Here is a 23,150-nt window from a genome sequence, read left to right on the forward strand (position 1 = left end):
AAAAAAAAATTGAAAAAAAAAATCATTGACGAATTGGTCTAGAACCTGTGCCACCCACATGAGAGCCGACCTCACTACCAAGTTAGCTATTTACTCGTGACATTACAAGTGAAGTTTTATACTATACTTTGAGTCTCCTTACGCGCATAGATCTAGATCTAACTCTAGTAGTAGTAACTTTCAAATTAAATTTTATCTTAAATTAGCCAAACAAAGATTTATATAAAATAAAGAAGGTCTGAAATTATCTAGATCTAGATAGAATTATCTAGATCTAGTCTAGATTCTACGACTCTTTTGCTTAAGTCTTCTTATGTTTAGTTTTTCTTGCTAGACCTAGAATCTAGATATAATCATTAGCTACGCTTATAGGCCCGGAGCGAGCATTTCAAAATTACCATATTCCAAACAAAGATTTATATAAAATAATAAAGGTCTAAAATAGTTTAGTATATAGAAAATCATTATTATCTAAATCTAGATAGAAAATTATCTATATTTTAGATCTACGACTGAGCTATATCTAGAGTTTACGTCTATAATTTTGCACACTTAGCGGTATAGAAGCCGCGTATGAATCTTAAGTTATGCAAATAGGCCCCGCATCCAGCATTTCCTAATTAGCATATTTCATAGCTATACAAAAAAAGATTTATATAAAATAATAAAGGTCTAAAATAGTTTAGTATATAGAAACTCATTATTATCTAAATCTAGATAGAATTATCTATATTCTAGATCTACGACTGGTTTGCTAAAGTTTCGTTTTTTTTATTGTATTTATAACTAATAAATCTTGGATTTGACCTAGATTTCTAGATTCTAGATCTAGATCTATAAATAACTTTCCTTCGACAGCTGATCTTTAGACCTAGAGAAATTTATTGTAAAACTAAATGAAAAAGACAGTTGAAAATTGATATAAGTGTTGGAACGTAATAAATACAGCAAACGGACGTATTGTTAAAGTTAAAGCCGACAGAAAATTAGCTTTAGAACGCGTTAAACATTGGAATGGAAACACAATCTTCTTCGATAGGCCGCCATTATCGATGTAAAAAAATAAACACTTCATGTGACGTCACTGTTTCCGTCGAGTCTAGTGGCTTTTCAAATCTTTTTTAAAAAAATGGGTTACTCTGCATATGAATAAATCAATTAATTAATTAACGTCTTTAAATAAATTTGTGATCAACAGTCTGTCTGCATTAAAAAATTATTCTCTACCTGCATACTATTTTACAGCTTTCCAGATAGAGTCGAACATATCACAATAGTCGATCAGGCAAACAAAAAAACAAACAAATAAATATTCAAACATGTAAACAAACTTGACTTTTAGTAGTATACTAGACTACCCGTCATCCGTTGGATAACTGTGGGTTTCGGGGGTCATCCATCAAAAAACATCACGTCTGTCACTCAGAGGCATAGCGACCCTTCTCGGCGCCCGGGGACAAACTTTTCGATTTGAACCCCCCCCCCCAAGATTTCGATTTTCAACCCCCCCCACCCCCTTCAAACTTTTGATGTGCACCCCCCCCCCCCACTCAAACTTTCCATTTGAACCCCCCTCAACCTTTCAATTTATTTTTCCAAACCATTTTGGCGCCCCAACATATGTCCCCCCTCCACCTCCCCTTCCCTCCCGCCCCCCCCCCCCTCCTCGCTACGCTACTGCAGTGTCACTTATCGTCACAAAATCAGACCCCACATTCAAAAATATGTTTTTTATCTTTTAAAAACACCGAAAACAACGATTTCGGACTATCCCTTCATATATTGACGTCACAGGTGACCTACTCAACTCTACTTCACCTGCCCAGTGTCCCGCCAAGTCTCAGACAACAAAAACGATTCCAGCCAAGCATGTCTCTGACCACACTATCCCTTCATTTGCTTAGGACAAAGAAACAGATGAACCCTACTTCACGTGCCCTGTGCCCCGCGAGGTCCTGAAAGTCAACCTTATCATTCACATATAGGGCTTAAGAAAAAATAATTGAAAACGTAAAAAAAAAAAAAAAGTTCTATTAATGTTTATGACACTGGCTTTAAAATTTAGCCTTCATTCTCCAAAGCAAATTTTAAAATGCTTTTCTGGCATATCTAGCCCTGGCCACCTATACCATGTTTAAATAATGTGAACACCCGCCATTTTGCTCGTGGTAAACATGGCCTAAAAATGGTAGGAAGTCATTCGTCCGGTCCGTACGCCATATTGTTGTTAGCAGCCGACCACGCCTCCAAGTTAGTGAGTAATCCTACTATATCTAGATATAAAACCTAGATAACAAAAAAATCCCATGTATTCTCGAATTAGATGATCATTGAAGCTAAACAAAGATTTATATAAAATAATTAAGGCCCGAAATAGATTCTAGATGTAGAATTTACATTAAGTCTAGATCTAGAATTTACATTGAGTCTAGATCTAGAATTTACATTGAGTCTAGTGATCTAGATCTAGATCTAGATCTAGAATCTAGGCCCTAGGCTAGATTCTCGACAGCTGATCTTTAGATTCAGAGAAATTTATCGTAAAACTAAATGAAAAAGACAGTTGAAAATTGATATAAGTGTTGGAACGTAATAAATACAGCAAACGGACGTATTGTTAAAGTTATGACCGACAGAAAATTAGATTTATAACGCGTTAAGTTTTGAATGGGAACACAATTTTCTTCAATAGACGCCGCCATTTTATTGTACTAAAGAGTAAACAAAAACCTGTGACGTCACTATTCCCACAAAGTTTAGTCAAGGTTTTAACATTTTAAAAAAAAATGGGTTATTCTGCGTAGGAATAAATCAATAAATTAATTAACGTCTTTAAATAAATTTGTGATTAACAGTCTGTCTGCATTAAAAAATTATTCTCTACCTACATACTATTTTACAGCTATCCAGATTGAGTCGAACATATCACAATAGTCGATCAGGCAAACAAACAAACAAACAAATAAATATTCAAACATGTAAACAAACTTGACTTTTAGTAGTATATAGATAGATAGATAGATTATGTCTCATATTTTAAGGAAACAATGATCAATGTCAATAAAATAAAATGTATAGTATTTAGAGCCTATGCAATAGTTGTGTTTTTACAGTTATTATTCTGAAGATATATATATATATATATCTTAAAGACTCTATATGTATGTGTGTATAAGCAAATATAAACAGATTTTTTTTCTTAAACCATGGACAAAGCATATGAACACAAGATACACTACAGGGATTACACAAGCATATATGAACTAATTCACCATGCTCACAAGTTGCCTAATGTTTGTAGGCTTAAAAAAATATACAAAAATAAAATCGCATAATTACCTTTAGGGGTCATCCATTTATGACGTCCACATTTTTTTTTGGATGTTGGACCCCCCCCCCCCCCCCCCCCCCCCCCCCCCCCCCCCCCATCCGTCCGTCCACAAAAATCCACTTTTTTTCCTTGTACAAGTCCATATGAGTCCACAAAATTCAGTTTTTTTTCTAACGACCCCCCCCCCACATGTGGACATCATAAATGGATGACCCCTTAGCTATATTTTAATACATTTGATATCATACCTTTAAATCCTCACTGCTTAATAAGTACTTATTAACAAATACCATAGAAATGGAGATCACCCTGTTGAGAAAAAGAACCTGCTTAAAAGGTCTGAAATTTTATACTTATATTGGTGAGAAAAAGATAAAACTTGAAAAAATACTGAGTATATTATATCAACAGTTGTAACCATTTTACAGCTTTTTTTTACCTAACAAGAGTTAGGTACCCATCAGAGCTGGATGGACTCAGGGACATTCTAATGACCAGAACACGGATTCGAACTTGAGACTTTCGGGTTAGTAGTCTAGCTCACTACCACTAGACCATGCGGTTCCCATATTTTACAACATAAATTAATAAAATGTTGAATTTCTTAAGTAAACATTCTGCATTTTTATTTTCAAAAATGCTTGACTCTCAAAGCAAATGATGAAATGGATAAAAAATATGCTTTTGGTCTCAACAATATTCAGATCCTGTAGAACAAAGAGTTTCTGTGATCATCACAGCACATAAAGGAATAATGTAGTCAAACAATGCTATATATCAACAAACAACGCTTAACTAAATATAAGAACTTAAGCCTTTTAATATAAGAACTTAAGCCTTCCAAAAACTGTAATAATGATTGAGTCACTGTCATCAAACGTGTGATGCAAATTCTCACATGAACTGTAAAACTTTTATTAATAGATTTGGAATGAAAAGTAATGAAAGTAGACATGACACTGAGCAGTTGGAAGATTTACTAAGATAAGATCTAAAATCTAAGTCACAAATTAGTTACACTTTCACTAAAGTACTATATTCTAGATCAATATCTCCCTCCGTCACACATTGTCACTAAAAGCCAACCCCCCCCCAAATGACATCACACCTCAGTCTACAATCTTCCTCAAAATTGCTGTTGAATTTTTCTCAAAACATCTATATTTTTCCAAAATCTTGTCTGAACGGGTCTTGGGAGATTGCGAGACGCGAAAAGCGAAATGGCGAGGCGGGAAAATGCGAGAAGATAATGCGAGACATACCTGCGGAATTAAGGGTAAATAGCGAGACACTTTTTGCGGAAAAAAAGTTTTTTCATGCTTTTTTTTCATATTTTTTTTGTTTTAAAATAAACAAGCATTTAGCCATACCCTTTAACACGAGTGTTGTGTGTTCTTTTTTTATCTAGATTTTATTATATAGATAGATAGGTACTAAGAAGATAGATAGATCTATATCTAGATCTATCTATTTAAAAATCCTAACATCGTTGCTGTGCTACTGTCATCGCCCGCTCTCGTTAGCGAGAGGAAAATCCCGTCTCAGTCGGCATTAATTTTAAAAATCTAGCCCGCTCATGTTTATACAAACGTGAGCTGTGTCATTGTGAATTGGTTTAATCTTGTCAGCAGGAGAGATATTCTGCAACATGTATTTATGGATTTTTGTACTTGCAAAAAGTGTAAAAGTATAAACAATTCTAAAAAGTGCAATTTATTTTTTTATTAAGTAATTTTAATTACAAACAAAATTTACAAACAAAATCTTCTGAAACAGTCCTAGCACTACTCAAACACACCTCGTGACACCATCTTTCACACATAGTACATCCAACCCAGTTCATTAGACTCCCATTTATACTGTGCTAACACAGAACACGAATATGAACAGAATGGGAAAAAATGTGCGTTTGTAGATAATCTGAATAAAGTCCGCTATCGACAAAACTACCATTTAATAGCTAAAAGGGGTCATCCATAAATGACGTCTCGCTTTTTTGACGATTTTTAACTCCCCCCTCCCATCCATCACACAATTTCACAAAAATCCAGAGCCCCCCCCCCCCCCCCCACCTCAGCCTACAACCCCACTCAAAATTGCAGTTGAATTTTCTTTTTAAACATCGATATTTTCTCAAAATCTTGTCTAATTTCTGTCCAAATAGGGTATTTTAATCAATTCCTATTACAATTTATTAAAACAGTTTTTTAAAACGCGAAATATCGTCTAAAATTCTACTTTCTAACATTGCTTTTTTATAGTGTGACGTCACAATATCTAAACCCCCCCCCTCCCCCCACCCTCCTCCTCATAACACATTTCTATGCAACAATACAAAATATGTTTGCTGCGGCAGCGGATTCGGTGATCTCCAAAGTCGGTAAATCAGGCGACCTCGGCGTTCCGCACAAAAGAAAGAAGTTGACCTATCGTCGACGGTATTTCCGTCGGTTTCGAACAAGGTGGTATTCTAAGTCGACACAAAAGAAGGAGGGAGTTGACAAATCATCAGTATGTCTAGCGACGGAAAAATCTGAAGTTTTAACCATGTAAACAAAACGTCTTTGAAGTCTGGACCAAATACCACTGAAAATCGGGTGCAGTAAATTTTTCGCAGAAATCTTCACGTTTTCGCGTCCTTCTCGCATTTTCCCGCCTCGCCATTTCGCTTTTCGCGTCTCGCAATTTCCCCACACCCTGTCTGAACTCTGTCAACACAGATTATTTTAATCAATTCCTATTACAATTTATTAAAAAAGGCCTATCTAAAAGCAAAATAACTTTTTTTTAATGCAAAAGTGTGATGTCACATCATCTGAACCCCTCCCCTCATCACGCACCATCACAAAATTATCGAGCCCCCCCCCCATCAGCCCTTGGAGTGTGGTCATTTATGGACACAAAATACTAAACTACTTAACAGTACTTAAACTACTTACATCTAAGTATGTGATACCAGATCTAGATCTAGAATCAAGCTAGTTAAAACTTAAAAACTAGTCTCTAGATCTAGAAATAATTATTTACCTATAGGCCTAGTCCTATAGCTTTATATTATTAGTAGGCTATAGACTATAGATAGATCTAGTTGGCTATACTTATTGCCTTATTACTATAATACTATCATTAAAATTAATGTATTATATTAGGCATTAGGCCTATCTATATCTATTAGGAGTATTAGGTATTAACTAAACTTTACTAAACTATTAACTAGAAACTACACTACAAATTGTATTAAAATTAAATAAATAGCTTAGCTACTGACTGGCACTGGACTTAGATTTCTACTATTACTAAAGTAGCTAATCTAGATTCTAGATCTAGATCTAGTCTCTAGATAAATCTCTTGATCTAGAATCTAGACTATGATTAGGCTTAGGCTTTGTTAGCTTGACTTACCAGTACGCTGCTACAACTGCAGCGATTTTAATATACTTGGATACTAAGGACTCCATTTTGAAACCTACACGTCGGCTACTGTCATCATAACTAAATCCACGATTCATAGCTCTTTGAGGATTTTGCCACATCCTCCGCTTTACTTTAAATCTGACCAACTGTCAATGCCAAAGTAAAGTAGGCCAAAGCTTATTATGTAGATTCTAATCTATACTGACTACTGTCTAGCGCAGACACGATCTCGGTTGCCTTCACGAAAGTTAAACGGCAGCAGCTATCCCATAAATTGTATAAAAATTGTGTTAGTATACGTAGCCATCTCAAAGCAAAAAATTAGGGCGGGTAGGCCTAATAAATAAAACGTTGCAGAGAGGTAAGGGGGGGGGGGGGATAATAATTTTAATATAATTGTTGCGCCGACCAACCCAGGGGAGATTGTGCGAGGCGAAATGTATACTGTGTACTGCATAGTCTATTGTCATATCTAATATCTAGATCTAGATTTTCTACCTCTAAATCTATATAAACATAAACAGTAACTAGGTTATACTATTATATATATATATATATATATATATATATATATATATATATATATATATATATATATATATATATATATATATATATATATATATATATATCAGTGGCGTAGCGAGGTCGGGTGTCACCCGGTGCGGCACTTAATGGTTTGCACCCCCCTTCCCCCCCCCCCCCCCCTGAGAAAGAGGTCTAAAAGAAATGGTAATGAATTAATCGCAGGGCCTATACTTAAAAAAAACTAGTTCCTGTGTAAATAGGTTGTTAATTTTTTTAATAGATTGTAAAGACCTAATATATTCATGTTAACATAATTAGGCATACTGGATACAATACGGCCGAATAGGCAACAGTTAAGCTAAGAAGACATCTTCTGGGGTCTGTCAGAATGGGTTTGAGGTTGTGAACATGTCAGTGAGGAGAGTCGAGTTTATTTCTCGTGTATCTCTTCTGGGGCAGGGGGGGGGGGCGATCCGGTCAAGCGAAGTGTGAATCAATGCATTTAATTCTACGGCTGACATAGTGACATGCCATTCCCTATACAAACTAATCTAGGCTAATTAAAGTAACTTGGGTTTTACAAAGGTTTGGTTCGTCAGACAAGTGACAGCTAAGTGTCAATTTAAAGGCTTATTCACTTAAGAAAGCCTGTTATTATCACGTGTGTAAATGTGTAGTTTCATATTTGAATCACTGAAGCATGATTGCTCACTATGCATCTAACCCTGCACTTGCTTGGGTCACCTGCTTGCAGACTGTTTCAAACAGTTCTCTTTGGGGCAGAGCCGTAGCGACCCTTCCCGGCGCCCGGGGACAAACTTTTAATTTGGTGCTCCCCTCGGAAGCTAATTTTTCAAACTTTTGATTTGCACCCCTCCCCTCAAACTTTTTCGATTTGCCCCCGGTCGGCGCCCGGGGACATATCTACCCCCCTGCCCCCCACCCCCATCGCTACGCCTCTGCTTATGGGGTCGTCCATATATAACATCACACTCGTAGTGGGAGGGGATCTATAATTTTGTGACAGTGTGTGATGAAGGGCAGGGGGGTTCAGATGGTGTGACGTCACACTTTTGCATTATAAGAAAGCAATGTTAGAAAATTAATTTTAGCCGTTATTTCGCGTTTTAGAAAACTGTTTTAATAATTTGTGATATAAATTGATTAAAATACTCTGTGTTGACAGTTCAGGAAACATTTTTAAAAAATATCGATGTTTTAAGAAAAAATGTAATGCAATTTTTAAGGTGGGTTGTAGGCTGAGATGTGACGTCATTTTCGGGGGGGGGGGGGACACTGGCTTTTTGTGACGGAAGGGGGGTACACTGTTAAAAGTATATATTATCTATATAAATTCCATTTCGTTCGGAGGGGGGGGGGCTCGTTTCCTTCCATTGTACTGAATCAGGATCATATATGCCGGGTCACTTTTTAGCGCAATTTCCATACTGGAATTGCGATTATTAATTCGTCATTTCTGGATGTGTGTCCGCAGCTTTACCGCAGCTTTAAGTCGTATCTCCTCCTCAACGAACCAATATCCAGGACTAGTTTCAAAAGCAAATATGTTAAGCAAGTTCCGAGAATGATTGTGGGCCAAAAAAATTCCCGGAATTCCTTCTTGGATTTCCCGGAAAAGCCAAAAAACCTCGTAAAAAATGCAGTTTTTGGCCCATATCTCGGCAATCAGACCACTTAGCGACTTGAAACATTTACCAATCGATTCCTGCCATAATTTAGAACAATATTGCCGTAGAAAGTTTTCAAAAATATCCTTTCGTTCGGTCACAATTTTTTTTTTAAAAATAACATTATACATAATACACTACAGTACTATATTTATATAGCAATATAGAGAGCGCGACAACTAAATACCCCCTACACGTCCGCAAATTCTTTTAAATCTCGTTAATAAATATTTTTTCTATTTTGTTTTGAATTATTAAAACTACTTGTGTTGCATTATTTATTTGCTGAATATATGATTTATCTCGATTGTTATGGATAACATAAGGAAATTGCGCTTAAATTGTCACTAGACTTTTTATTAACTTGTTTTAAATTCTCTTACCCCTTCTTCTTCTCTTGATGGTTCCAGTCCAACGCTTGCATCGCGATTTTTCATCTTCCCTTCTAAATTCGTGCTTTAATGTCTCTGTCTATGGAATGTTGCCGTGTTGCCTCATGATTTGCCACAAATGAATATTGTTATTTTGCATTTTTATTTTTTTTAACCTAAAATACTATTATAAAAAATAGATCTAGTTCTAAATCTAGATCTAGAATCTATATAGTAGATCTATATACTATATCGAATCTCGGTGTGTAATACAGAACTCGGTAAACTGTTAAACCTCTTGCTCTCGATTCGTAGGAACTCTTTTACTTATTGACGAACGTCAACAATATTTATTTCTAGATCTAGATCTGGATCTATAATCTAAAATCTAGATCTAGCTCTAGGGTCTATATAATATAATACTATATTATAGATCTAGATCTAGACCGTTTTTCATTTCAACTAATGACGTAAATTCTAGTAATTACTGTATTCTGTAAACAGTAAAGTAATGGGAGTAAGTTATAATTTGATAATTTGGCTAATTTGGCCTAGCTAGCTGAGCTACTGTGTGTAGCTAGGCAGGTAAAATCTTAGTTTTGGCCCTAGCGTCGTAAATTCCAACGTAGCTAGTTTAGTTAGTAATGTGCGATGAAGGTAACTAATGAATATTTCTTTCATTTGGCCATATTTAATAATATTTAATAATTTTAATATATTTATGTCATATTTTACATAATATAACAGATAATTGAATAACAAATCACAATCCATGACCAAACCAGTCAAAAATATCCTGGAATAAACTTTAAACTACCTCGTTCGAGACAAAAATGAGTAAATACAAGCAGCCGCCATGTTTCAAAAACAATAATAGAGTAGTTTCCCTTGAAAAATTGTCTGTTCGCATGTCTGTTGTGTTGATTTTGTGGTTTAATGTGGTTGTTCTGTATTGTTTTAATATTTGAGACGGGTTAGGTTTTTTTTTTTTTTTTTGTGAAAACAGTGGATGGTTGTAGGAGAAAGACCAGCTGTAGAAGTATGACGCGTCATTCATTGGTGATCCATTTTCTCAGTGGGGACAATAGAACTATAAAGAAGGGTCAAGAAATGTAAAAAGCATGCTGAGTCACATTTCTTGAACCCCACCTTTTCATTCCCCCACTTTAATATAATATTAGCACATTGTCATCAAGTTAACGCTCGCGCGTGACGTCATGTACCTGTACCGCCGACCGTTAGGCTTATTTTATAGAAAAAAAAACAAGCACTGCCGCTTTGACACTTATGCGACGGTTAATTTGATTACATATATTGGTGTTCAATTAAACAGCCCCTAACACATCTATCACTCGTCCATTTAAATATACGTGGTTATTTCTGCAAGCTTGCTGTCTTGAGACTTTCGGCCCTTTAAAAATGTATTAAGCTCTCACCGTATAGAACTAGACTACCCATATTAAGCTCCAAAAGAAGCTTGGTGAAAACAGGATGGCCGTCCGATTTTGAAGCTGCTTTGCGCTTTATAAAAAGCACAATAAACGATAAGATGACACTTATATTAAAGTAAATTATAGTTCTGAATCTTGATACATTAAAAGTGATATTCAGAAATTAAGAGCCAGACATTCAACATGATATTTCAATATAAGTCCAAGAAAATAAATTTCTTCAAACGATGGAATATTACTAAATTTTCGCACAATTTCGCGAAATTGAATTAAAGTATTTACGTCATCTTACAAAGCGCGATAGCCTACTGGTGCTCTAAAGCTGCCCCATGCTAATGGCCATATTCCTAACGCCCCGCATTAGACGCTGCTTATTCATCGGCAGGCATTTGGTGGCAAGCCTTTTTGACGGGGACAATGTGTTGAGGCTGTTTTGCCAAATTTCTCAAACTAGCAGGCTTGCAACATTTATGATTAATTCATTTTGAGCAAGGTATACGTATACTATTGCTTATTTATCGTTATTTTGATTGAACAAAGCATTATAGAGGTTCTCCATCAATCACCTAGGTATTTTCCCCCGTTCACCTCCTTTCATGAGACCGACATGTCATAAATTGCGGAGCCGCCTGAGTTGACGTCACAAATCTTCACTCACTCCCGTAGTAAATCATATGTGACATCATTTATGGACAACCCCATATCACTCATTTGGGCATTTGATATTGACATTTTAGCAACAAAAGATAACCAAAATGTGTCTGACATGTGGAGACTTGCGATCGACCATAATGGCAACACGCACTTAAGGGGTGGAGAGGCTGATTATATTATATGATGTTTTACGAGGGAAGCTGGTGGATAATATATTTTGTCTCTCTGTATATATAAATGATGACAAACAATTATTGTTGTCAAAATTATGGTTAGAGATCTTAGATAAGACAGAGTGAAGCGTAATTTTTTACATTATGACTTGTTGTGACATTGACAACAAAAACATGACGGAGGTTGGGGTAAAGAGAAGTAAAAAAATGTCATAAGTTACGATAGAATCACTAATTGATGAAAAGAAAAACCTGAAATGAAAATAGTGAACATTCAAACAATAAGAAAAAACTCAAACTATATAGTAATAGTAAGCTCAAATAAACATTAGTACAAAAAACATGATTTTGTACATGGATACAAGTTGCATCTCACAATACTTCTAGAATTGATGAGTTGTTTGTTAGAAAATTTAGTTTTTAAAGGGCAGAATATTTTAAAAAATGCTTTGTAGGACAGACTATACAACAGACAAGCATATTTAAATACATTTTCATACGAATAGAAATGAAAGGGAAGCCACTCTAAATAACATTTTCTTAAGATGGCTGCTGTTTTTAATAGCAAATTTACTATCTCGAACAGGGTTGATACAAATTAATTTCAGGATATTTAAATTTATTTAACCATGAATGGTGATCTATTATTCAATAATCTATAATATTTTATTAAAATATACGAAAATAAACTCATGTTTAAAGACATATACATTAATTCACTCTCTCCCACATTACTAGTTTTGGCCAAATTTACGAAGCTAAACTAAGATTTTACCGCTAGGCTGAGGCTTAATTAATTATCATTATTAATTAATAATTAGGCCCCTAATTTAAAAAATTTAATTTAAATTTTAGGTAATCTGTTCTAATAATTCTATCGTTTTAGGTACGTAAAATCGCCCGCGGCTAGTAATGTTATAAGCCTAACATCTTATTAATATTAACAAGAGGGCTTACATCTAGATAATAAGTGTTTTATTTTATTCTTTGATCCAGTTTAGATTTTTTTAAATATTAAGAAATTTTAACATCGTTGCTCCTATGATTGCCCACTTACATTTTCTTGTCAACCGGGAAAAAATTCCATCTCGGTCATCTGGTGACTGCGAGTCCATAAAGAGAATATTTAAAATATAAAGACTGTCACCCACTTCTCGCCTACTCACGTTTTCTTGTTATCACAGTTTAAGGGGTCGCAGTCCGTGCATATAAATACTTTAATATGGGCTATTGCCTGCTCAATAGCAATATGACAGATGTGCTTGGGGTCATTGTGAGTTCATTTAATCTTGTCAGCGGGAGAATTAATTATTCAGCCACATTGTTTATGTAAGGCTAATACCTTACTAGCTTACTATCTTTAAGGTCATGGGCAGGTGATAAGTACCAAATCAGACAATATGCTTATTTCTAAACCCATTGCTATCATATTTTGCATATAGTTATAACTCAATGAGTTAAGCTTAAAAAATAAAAAAAAATGTCTGAAAAAAATTCCTTCTGTTGCCATGGTGATGGTGGCCATCATATGTCTGCTGACAAAAACAACTTTGCTTAATTAATAAGTTTACATTTGATTCGATGATATTTTCCATTGTTTTGGTCACTGATAGTTATTTATTAATCAATTATCTGTTACATTTTATAAAATATGTCATAAATATACCTATATCAAAATAATGTAAAACTGCCTCAGTGAGAATAGGGTGTGATGGTCACCCACTGAGGTTTAGTGCTTTTAGGGGCTGACCCTGAGAGACACTGTTGCGCATATAATCCTTGAACTTTATCAAACACAATCAACACATGGTAGTGCTACACATGTTAAGGTACAAGTAGACCATGACTGTGATGGTAGATGATTATAATGTGGCTGACAAACAAGATAGGAACAATGTAATTGTATAGCCCTATATTAAGGAACTGATAGGCTACACACTTTTCAATGTGATACTAAAATATTACATGTTACAAATTCTTAAATACACTTTGTAACCAATGCACATCAGGCCTCAGCTTATGTCTCAGTTAATTATTCAAAACAGGTTAACTTAATCTCCTGAACATGAGATAGGATGGAAACGATAAATTAATTGATTTGAAATTTTCTTTTTTAGGTACCAAAGATTTTTCAATGGCTCATAGTGCTCAGCATAAGTTTGAGCATTTGGATGGCATATGCTGTTGGCTATTTTAAGACAGACTTATCTAAAGAATATCATGACATTATAATTGTGGTTAGTGTTTTTTATGTTAATATTTGCTTTTCATACTGATTCATTTTTTTCTCATACAAAAAAAAAATCATCTTGTTTATTAATTATGAAAATCTAAAATTAGCACATGTTCTTTCTTTTGAGTTTAAATAAGTAAGGTGCTGTTTATCATTTATTCTTATGTATAATCTTAGTGCTAATGTTTCAGCTTCCAATATATGCATTGATTACATTTGCTGTAAGTATTATTTACCAAATGATTAGCTTAAAAAAGAAATGTGATGAAATATTGTAGCTCTATGATAGATATATGAAACAAAAAAAAACTGTATTTATAAATTACTTTATAATCATAGCACTAGCCACTTTTTAAAATGTGCTTTAAAATGTTTCAGTGTTGGGTATTAGCTGTTATTGGATTTAGAGTGGCTACATTTAATGATTGTGTTGATGCATCAGAACAGTTAAAAGAGGTTGAGTATTTTGATTGTGTCTGTGTTTAAATTAGTATGTCTAACTGATTTTCTAAAATAATCCCAAAGCTTTTTTGAAAGTTGCTATGTTTGGGACATCGAGGTTGTAAGATCTTGGATACCAAATTCATTCATATATCTCAAGTAGTAAAAAAGTTATAGCATTTTAAAATTTTAGTTTTTAACTTTTCTTTTTCGACAACCTAAAAAGTGCCATGTTTGAGGAGTTATATCTGTAAAAGTATATACTGTATACTATTTGACTCAAACTCAATCTTTTGAACTCAACACAAACACAATGCACAGAGACCAAACCCAATTTTTTTTTTTCAAATCTAAAAATAAGTACATCATTTAAATTACTTGGCTTTTCTCACTTTTTTTATTAAATGAAAAAGTTAAGTTAAATAACGCAAATTGTGCACATTTTAAAAAATGGCCAAAATTGTTCTGATTAAACAGCATACACGATAGTTATATAAAAATGTAGGTGACCATCGGTTGTTTTAATTTAAGTAACCTTTATTCCTATACTATAACATGTACGTTTGAAACACGCTTAATCAGACGAGTGCTGAATTTCACAGTCCGTAAAAAATGCATCTTTTTAAAAATAACAAAAAAAAAAATTAACCTATAGGAGATCTGACTATATCAAAATATAGAATAACCATAAACAGGTAAACTTTATGCATAAGTTACATACAGAAATTTTTTTGGTACAATAATTTTTAGTCTCTTTAACCAGTAGCACATTTAAAAGTAAATTTTATTTAGAATACCTCAGTTAATAATATTTATTATTTCTTTTATTGCACTTTTAAGCCTCTTAAACATAACTTCAATTTAGAAAAGCGTGGTGGTGTGTTGTTAACGAGGACATCTGCCACTTTCTTCTGGCCTAGAACAATTTTAGTAGTCACTATGGTGTTTTGTAGATCTCTGCCAATTTTTGGGCCTTGAATAGAAATTATATCAACTTTAGAGTTTTTTTAGGAAAATGGACGATGATACTGAAAATTCTTAGAAAATTTGTATATGGTGTCAAAAATCACTATTGATTTGCTAAAGGTTTCTTTTTTAACATTTAAAATATTTAGTCTTTAATGCATGTTTTTATTTTGTATCCCACTGAAGGTCGTTCAATTCTACATATTTTACTGTAATTTGTAAAGAAATACTTTGAATGAACCAAAAAGGCCTGGAGTTAAATGGGGTGGTGATCAAAATCCGTTGCGCAACAGCCGCTAAAAATAATTTATGTGATAGTTTTCAACCAATAAATGAGATGTTTATTGTGTAATATCAACAACTATAAAAGTTAAGCCGAATTAGAGGGCTAAGAATTTTCTTTGTAAAGATAACAAGTTTATTGCTATACGAGCCCTCTTTATTGTAGAAAATATCAAGTGAAAAACTAAAAAAAAATTGGGCCACGCAAGCGAAAAGCACATTTTTTTTCTGATGTCTGACATGACATGCTTCAAGTATTTTAACAGTTTTGAAAATATTTTCTAGTTCCAATTAATTTTCTTAAATTTTCAGCAAATTCTGGAGGCAAGAAGAGACCTTGAAAAGAAAGGTTATAAATATGCATCTGATTGGAAATAATATTATTGCTGAAAATTATTTAATATATAAAAATAAACTATCATCAAACTTTTAAAACATGTTTTTTTTTTGTTGGATTTTTGTCAAGTGCTGTATTAATTTAAGGGTCATAATATTATATATACAATTATTCTGAGAGGCACAGTATAACTATAATATTGCTTAAAAATATTTTCCAATGTCTTTGAATTTCCATTTTACTTTGATTAAAAATATCTCTGCCCTAAATGAGTTGTATTTCAGTTTGACCCTGACCTAATCAAAAGTTTAAATTATTTACAAAATAGTAATTGGTAAATAAGACTTTAAGACTACATTCGACTTGCTAGGGCTCAATTAGTTCGAGCATTTCTTTTTCTAAAAGAGTAATGTTATTGATAACAAAACATTTCAGACCAGAAAGTTAACACATTGTAATTTTAGATGCAATTTATTATAACAAAATGTACAAATATAAAACTATGATGTAACTGAAATATATGCTTTTAATATTTTTATTGGATCAACTGGTCTGTCACCATCATCAGTTTCAACCATGCCTATTCTCTGGACGACACTCATTCCTGAAGATACTCTTCCAAATATAGAATGCTTTCCATCCAACCATTGTGTGGGTGCCAATGTGATAAAAAATTGACTACCATTTGTGTTTGGTCCACTGTTTGCCATTGACAACACTCCAGCACCTTTTGTTAAATAAGAAACAATAAATGCTTAATGATAATGGATGTTGTAAAGAGTTGCATGTTGTAATGAACAAGAGCTATTTTACCATTTATAAAGGTTTCAAATAACTTAAAAAACAGTACAAAAGTATTTTTTAAAAAAGCTCTATAAAAAATATTTACATTTTACATGTGATGCAGAGATTAAATATAGTCCTTTAAATTTTAAGATAGACTCAAGTTCTGACGTATTTTACTAGGTTTTTTAAAAATATTGCTTGGCCACCAAAGTTATCAACCCTTTACTGTCAGAATTTTTTTGTGGTACAAAAGTAGCAGAAGTGTTAGTGGTAATAACTATGTTTATCATTACCGACTGTAGACAGAAATTCTAAGCTTCAGTTATTTATTTTCCTGTTTGTCTCATTCTACAATTTAAAAAAAACACTACACCATACTACTAGTAGTACTTGCAATAAAATTACAGCAATCAAAGCAAATAAAATTTCTTTGATAATGAATCAGGCTTATATTATACAGTACCTAAGCAATGATGCTGAATATTTTTAGCATTTGAAATTAAAGAATTTGAATTGTTCTAAAGGTGAGATTTTTTTTTAAAATAATTTATAAATATTTTCTGATTATATCATTTTGGATAAATTGAGCTGTAGTTGAAATTGGATAAATTTGCCAAGCTGCAATGGAAATGAAAATGTTTTTCTTGCCTTAACAATAGTGTTAACATCCAGATACATTTAAATATATTCATAGAGTTAGCAATAATAAATTCCCTGTTGCTGTGACAGCTGTATTAATTATTACTGGATAAACACCAACTTACAATGTCAATCCAATAATCAAATCAACTCTTAAATGCTTTCTTATAAAACAATAACTAGTAAAAAAAAAATAACGTAACAAATTTCTACAACAAGCACCTTTGTAAAAACTATACTTCCAAAATAATGTGCTATGGCTCTAAACCATACTTTTAACTATTAAAAATGAACACCTATATATTAAAATGAGCGCATGTCTGTCTTTTATGCATTACACCACCTTTGTCATAAAATTTAGGGAAGTTGATTAGAAAATCACTGGAAGATTTCTGTGGGGAAAAAATTTCCCTTTCAGCTTCCAAGAGCCCCATAATTTAAATAATCAGAGGAATTAACCGAAGAGATGCCTGGAAGAAACACTGTTCCAATCAGAAGATCGGAAAGTAAGATCACATGTTTAAAAAATACACAATTGGTGATGCATTGGTGAAATCTTCTCAACCTTTCTTCTAAAACCACAGCAAGGCATGGGACAAATATGCTAGTTCTTTATATAATGTACCTGTATGCTTCAAATCTTCAGTTATTTCATCATCAAAATTTTTGCCATAAATTGATGCTCCTCCTCTACCTGAAATGTATTAATAAAATGTTAGAAAAGTAAAAGCTATAAAAAAAAAGTTAAAAGGTTTAATATGACCAGCTAAATGGAAAATATCCTTTTCCGGTGAAGTAAAATACTTTTATTTTTATTTTTTTCATTTTTAGTCAATGTTATTCCCAAAAAAATTGTTACTTCAATAAAAAAATGTCTAAATTTTAATCTGTTGAAAGCTAAAAAAGTGAATGGACCCCAAAAAAAAGTCTCAAATGGTTCATTATAATTAAATCAGGTATGTGACCAGACCATGAGAATTTTTTTATCAGACTTAACATGTGCACATGTGATATTATCTGTAAAGGAACCAAGCTCAGGAACTGTATTTTTAATTTAACAACAGCACCATTTTAGAATACTTTATTCTATATTTAACTGAAAATAGCAGTAGAAAATTCTGAAATCTGACAAAATTTAAATAAAAGCACATGCCTGTTATCTAGTACTAGTAACCTCAGACCACATATTCAGTTACCTGTCATTCTTAGATACAATTAATTTTATTTGTTACACTGATATTAACTTTGAGAAATACATTATCTGTAAGTCAAACAATTCAAATGAAACAGAGAAAGAAAGCCACATTTAATTTACCTGTCCCTGTTGGATCACCACCCTGAATCATAAAGTCTTTGATAATCCTGTGAAACTTGATTCCATTGTAGTAGCCACGTCTAGTTAACTCTGCAAAGTTCCTGCAGGTGTTGGGCGCATGTTTCCAATACAATTCTATTACAATATTTCCCATTCTATTAAAATTAGAAATATACAAATAAAGAAAAATTAAAACAAAATAAACTATATTTTACTTAGGACTTTTTAGTGTAATGCAGGCAGTCCTTTAACATTCTAATTGAAATTCTAAAGAAAAATTCAAACTGATATTTATTATTAGTCTATATTATTTTTATATATAATAAAATTATATGTAAAGAATCCTCTTCAGATCTAGCAATCCATTGGGCAGATGAAGTAGAGTTTCCTATTTTTCTAGACCTTAGCATATGTTGAAAGGAAAGGTGTGGTCAGCACTTTGCCCAGCAGCCTTTCCTTAATATGAGTTAGGTAAGTCAGGAACATTCTACTGGCTTGGATCCGGATTTGAACTCCAGACGTTCGGGGTTAGCAGCCTCAGAGGCGTAGCGACCCTTCCACACACACCCCCCCCCCCCCCCAAAAAAAACTTTATTGGCGACCCCCATATATTTTTATATTTATAATTATAATGCAATACTGCAGATAAAATGAGCTTTTAATTATTTTTTCCAACCCATTTTGCTGCCCATAGGGTCGACACCCTGGGACATATGTACCCCCCCCCCCCATCGCAGCCTAGCACTCTACTGCTTTGGCCACGCCGTCCCATATATCTAATATGAATGACTTAAAATTGGGTATTTTTCAAGTTAATTGATAATACTATTATTAGTATACTACTACTATGGTACTTACGTTGTTTCAAAAGTAACATTTGAAGGTTGCCATGATTTTTTTGGAATTCCTGAGACTCCTGTTGTAATTGACATATTGTCGATGTACCTAAAATTAATATCGGCTTATTAATTAAACTAATGATAGCTTACAATTACAAGATAGCAGACAATGCTAAAAAAAAACATTTTCACCCAGAATTATAAAAATATGGCCAAATTTACCAAGAAAATGTTCTCAAATTTAACTTTTTTCCCCCGTTTTTTCTGCATTTGCAACTTTTATATTAATATACAATACATATTAGTATTATTAATATTAATTGGTAATCTATCGTTTTGGGTACGTAAAATCGCCCGCGGCTATTTATGTACGAAAACGTTACCTCATTGTCAAGGCTTTAATAAAAGTATATTGTCATACTTTTGTGTCAAATATTATAGATAAATGAATAATAAACCTAAATCAATGGCTAAATATATCGATATAGGCCAGAAATTAACTTAAAACAGCAGTGTCTGAGAGCAAGATTTGCTATATAAACAGCAGCCATTTGTAAAATAGAGTGGCTTCCCCCTGAATCTGGCGCTAAAAGCTTATAAAAATAAAACTTAGACAAGATGGCTGCTATAGTAAATGAGCATGGTTGCATCTGTTGGAAACATCGCTAGTCTTCATTTATTACGGAAAAGTTTTAATTCAATTGTTTAAAAACAGGTACATAAATGAATCAAGGAAACATTTTTGAATTTTTTAAAACATAAATCCTCCTCAAAATGTGAAATAATTATTAAAATTTAAGGAGTCACCTGTTTTTCACATTACAAATCGCGGGCGATTTTTTTTTTAATTTTACGTACCCAAAACGATAGATTACCTATTAATTATTAACATAAATCAAAATGAAACAAGGAAACATTTTTGAATTTTTCAAAACATAAATCCTCCTCAAAATGTGAAATAATTATTAAAATTTAAGGAGTCACCTGTTTTTCACATTACTAGTCGCGGGCGATTTACCCTTTTTTGTTTTTCGTACTAGAATCTAGCCGCGGGCGATTTTACGTGTATCGTACCTAAAATAAAACTCAAACGATAGATTACCAAAATGACTATTATTACTATTACTACATACCTATAGAATAGAGTATAGAATCCAGATCTAGAATCTAAATCCTAGTTTAAAAATGTATGAAGAAAAGCTTTCTATGAAAAACTTTTTTGTAATCAATTCAATTTGAAATCAAGCTATGATTTGAATGAAAAGAACAAAACATTGAAACGGTCATACTAATTACTAAATTGATGCAAATTCTACAGGAAAACTTTGTTTCGGAATCTACTATCTGTACCCGTATAGCCTATATATTCTAGATCCATACCGTTAGTCTGTTTGTCTGTCCTTAATGCACATTATGCACAACACCTTTTATCCGATTGTCATGAAACTTTGGAAAGTTTTGAGAATACTCCAAGCACCCCCGCGGCAGTGAAACCGGTGGCTCCACAGAATGCTCCGCAACGCCCGTGACACCTGGGCTGTCGCCGAGGTATTTTCTACCTCACTATTAACGAACACTTGGTGCGTCTGGGCGGTAGTGTAGACAAACCTGCGCCCGACAACTATGATCCAAGAAATATAGCGCTTGTTTGGTTTATAATAAAATAACTGTTTTAGAAATCAGGGTCTCGCGTCTAAAAAATACACGATTGTAACGCATTAATGGAATCCTCTTAAAATAATGCGTCAGCTTCTCTTCTGATACAGCAGCAAAGCGGGTACCTAGTTTTCTAAATAGATATGAAAAATATGTAGCTCTATGGGACACACTCTGAAAAATAATTAAGTTAGGTCATCAGATTTTGGGGGAGCTACCATCTCCTACCAAGCGCGTCCCCGGGTGTCAGATTGGGGGAGAGGCCCTTAGATATAAGGGTTCGCTGTGAATACCAAATAAACAGCCGTGGACCAACTGGTTTGTGGTCATGGAGGATGAGGTGGGATATTTACTGGCTAGGATATTCAATCTAAAACATCTCATAAATCCAAGGAAAAGGCTGCATCGGCGAGTATGGGGTGCTATAATTCCAAACCCGGGCAGATAGGGCTCGTCAGCTAGGGACAGCAACCCATCTAGGAGAGAAAACTCCAAAATCAAACAGCTGCCGTCTTGTAGTTTGCCCTAGTGTGATCAAAGGCCATGGAAGCAAATCCAGAAAGAAAAGCAGATTGAAGGAGTCAGCGGGTCATATCTTATGGCGCATAACATGCTGGCAGGCATTGCTTAAGTTTATGATGGAGGAAAGCAATAGTACTTACAGATGTGGCGTCCTGCCTGTGGAATCCCGGCGCGCATGTAGGGGGCCGGATCTGGAGACCACAGTCCAGTTCATCCATAAACTTAATTAAGAACAGTGTTTCTTCCAGACGTTTTTCTCCGGGGGGCGGGGGGGCGGTAGACTTTCTTCGGGGGGGGGGGGGCGGACACTGTTAAAAGCATATATATTTTCTATATAAATTATATAAATTTCATTTCGTTCGGGGGGGGGGGGGCGGTAAATTATATTCGAAGAGATGCCTGGAAGAATTTCTGATTAAGAACGCAGAAGAAGAAGGTCATCAGATTGGAACTGATAGTAAAAACCAAATGATAGTATTGATGGTAGAAAATAAGCTTAATTACCATTTATAGTCTAACACTTGCCGACACAAAATCAAGACTGACAGGGCATTTTGTATGAAAACCTTGTATGTTTCGGTAGCTACCTCTTATACTACCACGAGGGTGCCGGGTACGGACCCTGGTTCGGTTTAATTAATGTCGTTTGCCACCTTGCGCCTATTCTAGTGTGCTCTTTAAAACTAATATAGACGCCTGTTTTAATTTAGTCAACCATTATAATAGCCCATCGTATCCATAGTGTATCACACTCTTTAAAACAAACGTAGGCGCCAAAGTACTCCAGGGGAGCCCGATGCACAAAATCGCACCCTGTCGGAGCGCCGGAGGACGCGCCTGAATCGATTTAGTTAACGACGATAGTAGCCCGTCATAACGTATTAAAACGAACGTGGGCGTCAAAGTGCTCACTGGGGATCCCGGGGCGCCAATATATATATATATATATATATATATATATATATATATATATATATATATATATATATATATATATATATATATATATATATATATGAGATTTTTTATGTTTTGGTTGCTGGGGTTCGGGGGTGGCGGTAGGTGCTGTGAGTTTGGTTTGGAGTGAGGTTCATAGTGTCGTACAGGTTGTGATAATTCACCCCCTCCGTTTTCTGTTATTCTCTCCCCTTAATTATTATACATATCTCATTACGTGTCATTAATATTTATTTAACAATAAAAATAATACAATTACAAAATTAAAAACCAACATTTGTGTTTTTGTCCTGTCAACCAAAAAGTACATACTAAATTTTCATATCGTAACGGTTACAGGTTTATTTTAACGGCCTGCATGGAAATGTGGGGAAAGCGTGGTGAAAAAAATGCAAAGACCAACAAAGAGAAAAATATTAACGAAAATTAAGCGAAAGTTAGTAACATTAAGTTTAGTTCAGTTTTAGGAATACATTGTAATTATAGTATAAGGTGGTTAAAGTGACAGAGCTTTGCATTAATCGAACAAGGAGACTTACCCAGCTTCCCTGCTGTAGTGGCTCCGAA

General features: G+C 34.0%; 3 protein-coding genes across 6 annotated transcripts in view; 1 reads left to right on the forward strand and 2 right to left on the reverse strand.

Moving 5' to 3' along the window:
- Nucleotides 1-9,455, reverse strand: part of LOC131938276 (GDP-fucose transporter 1) — an 18,838-nt gene extending 9,383 nt beyond the window's left edge. For 2 of the 4 annotated variants that reach the window (XM_059296239.1, XM_059296240.1), the window contains exons 1-2: nt 6,734-7,015; nt 3,580-3,640 (exon numbers count right to left, since the gene is read on the reverse strand). In XM_059296239.1, the coding sequence (XP_059152222.1) occupies nt 3,580-3,640; nt 6,734-6,864 (192 nt within the window). In that variant the 5' untranslated portion in view covers nt 6,865-7,015. Of the gene's footprint in view, nt 1-3,579; nt 3,641-6,733; nt 7,017-9,344 lie in introns of those variants that run through there. The other 2 variants (XR_009386287.1, XM_059296241.1) reach the window with 2 other exon arrangements.
- A 183-nt stretch (nt 9,456-9,638) lies between these two features.
- Nucleotides 9,639-15,967, forward strand: LOC131938258 (dolichol-phosphate mannosyltransferase subunit 3). Its single transcript, XM_059296191.1, has 5 exons — nt 9,639-9,849; nt 13,728-13,847; nt 14,035-14,064; nt 14,222-14,299; nt 15,845-15,967. The coding sequence occupies exons 1-5, from the start codon at nt 9,844-9,846 to the stop codon at nt 15,908-15,910; spliced, it is 300 nt and encodes a 99-aa protein (XP_059152174.1). The 5' UTR covers nt 9,639-9,843; the 3' UTR covers nt 15,911-15,967.
- Nucleotides 15,968-16,309: 342 nt separating this feature from the next.
- Nucleotides 16,310-20,720, reverse strand: LOC131938257 (peptidyl-prolyl cis-trans isomerase-like 1). Its single transcript, XM_059296190.1, has 5 exons — nt 20,582-20,720; nt 19,468-19,554; nt 18,610-18,764; nt 17,920-17,988; nt 16,310-16,596 (listed from the first exon to the last, which is right to left on the reverse strand). Exons 2-5 carry the CDS (start codon nt 19,539-19,541, stop codon nt 16,370-16,372), a joined length of 525 nt encoding a protein of 174 aa, XP_059152173.1. The 5' UTR covers nt 19,542-19,554; nt 20,582-20,720; the 3' UTR covers nt 16,310-16,369.
- Between the last annotated feature and the right edge of the window lie 2,430 nt (nt 20,721-23,150).

The sequence above is a fragment of the Physella acuta genome, unplaced genomic scaffold, assembly GCF_028476545.2.
Source record: "Physella acuta isolate Inbredline_101_S28 unplaced genomic scaffold, ASM2847654v3 ptg000240l, whole genome shotgun sequence".
In the NCBI taxonomy this organism is placed as follows: Eukaryota; Metazoa; Mollusca; class Gastropoda; family Physidae; genus Physella; species Physella acuta.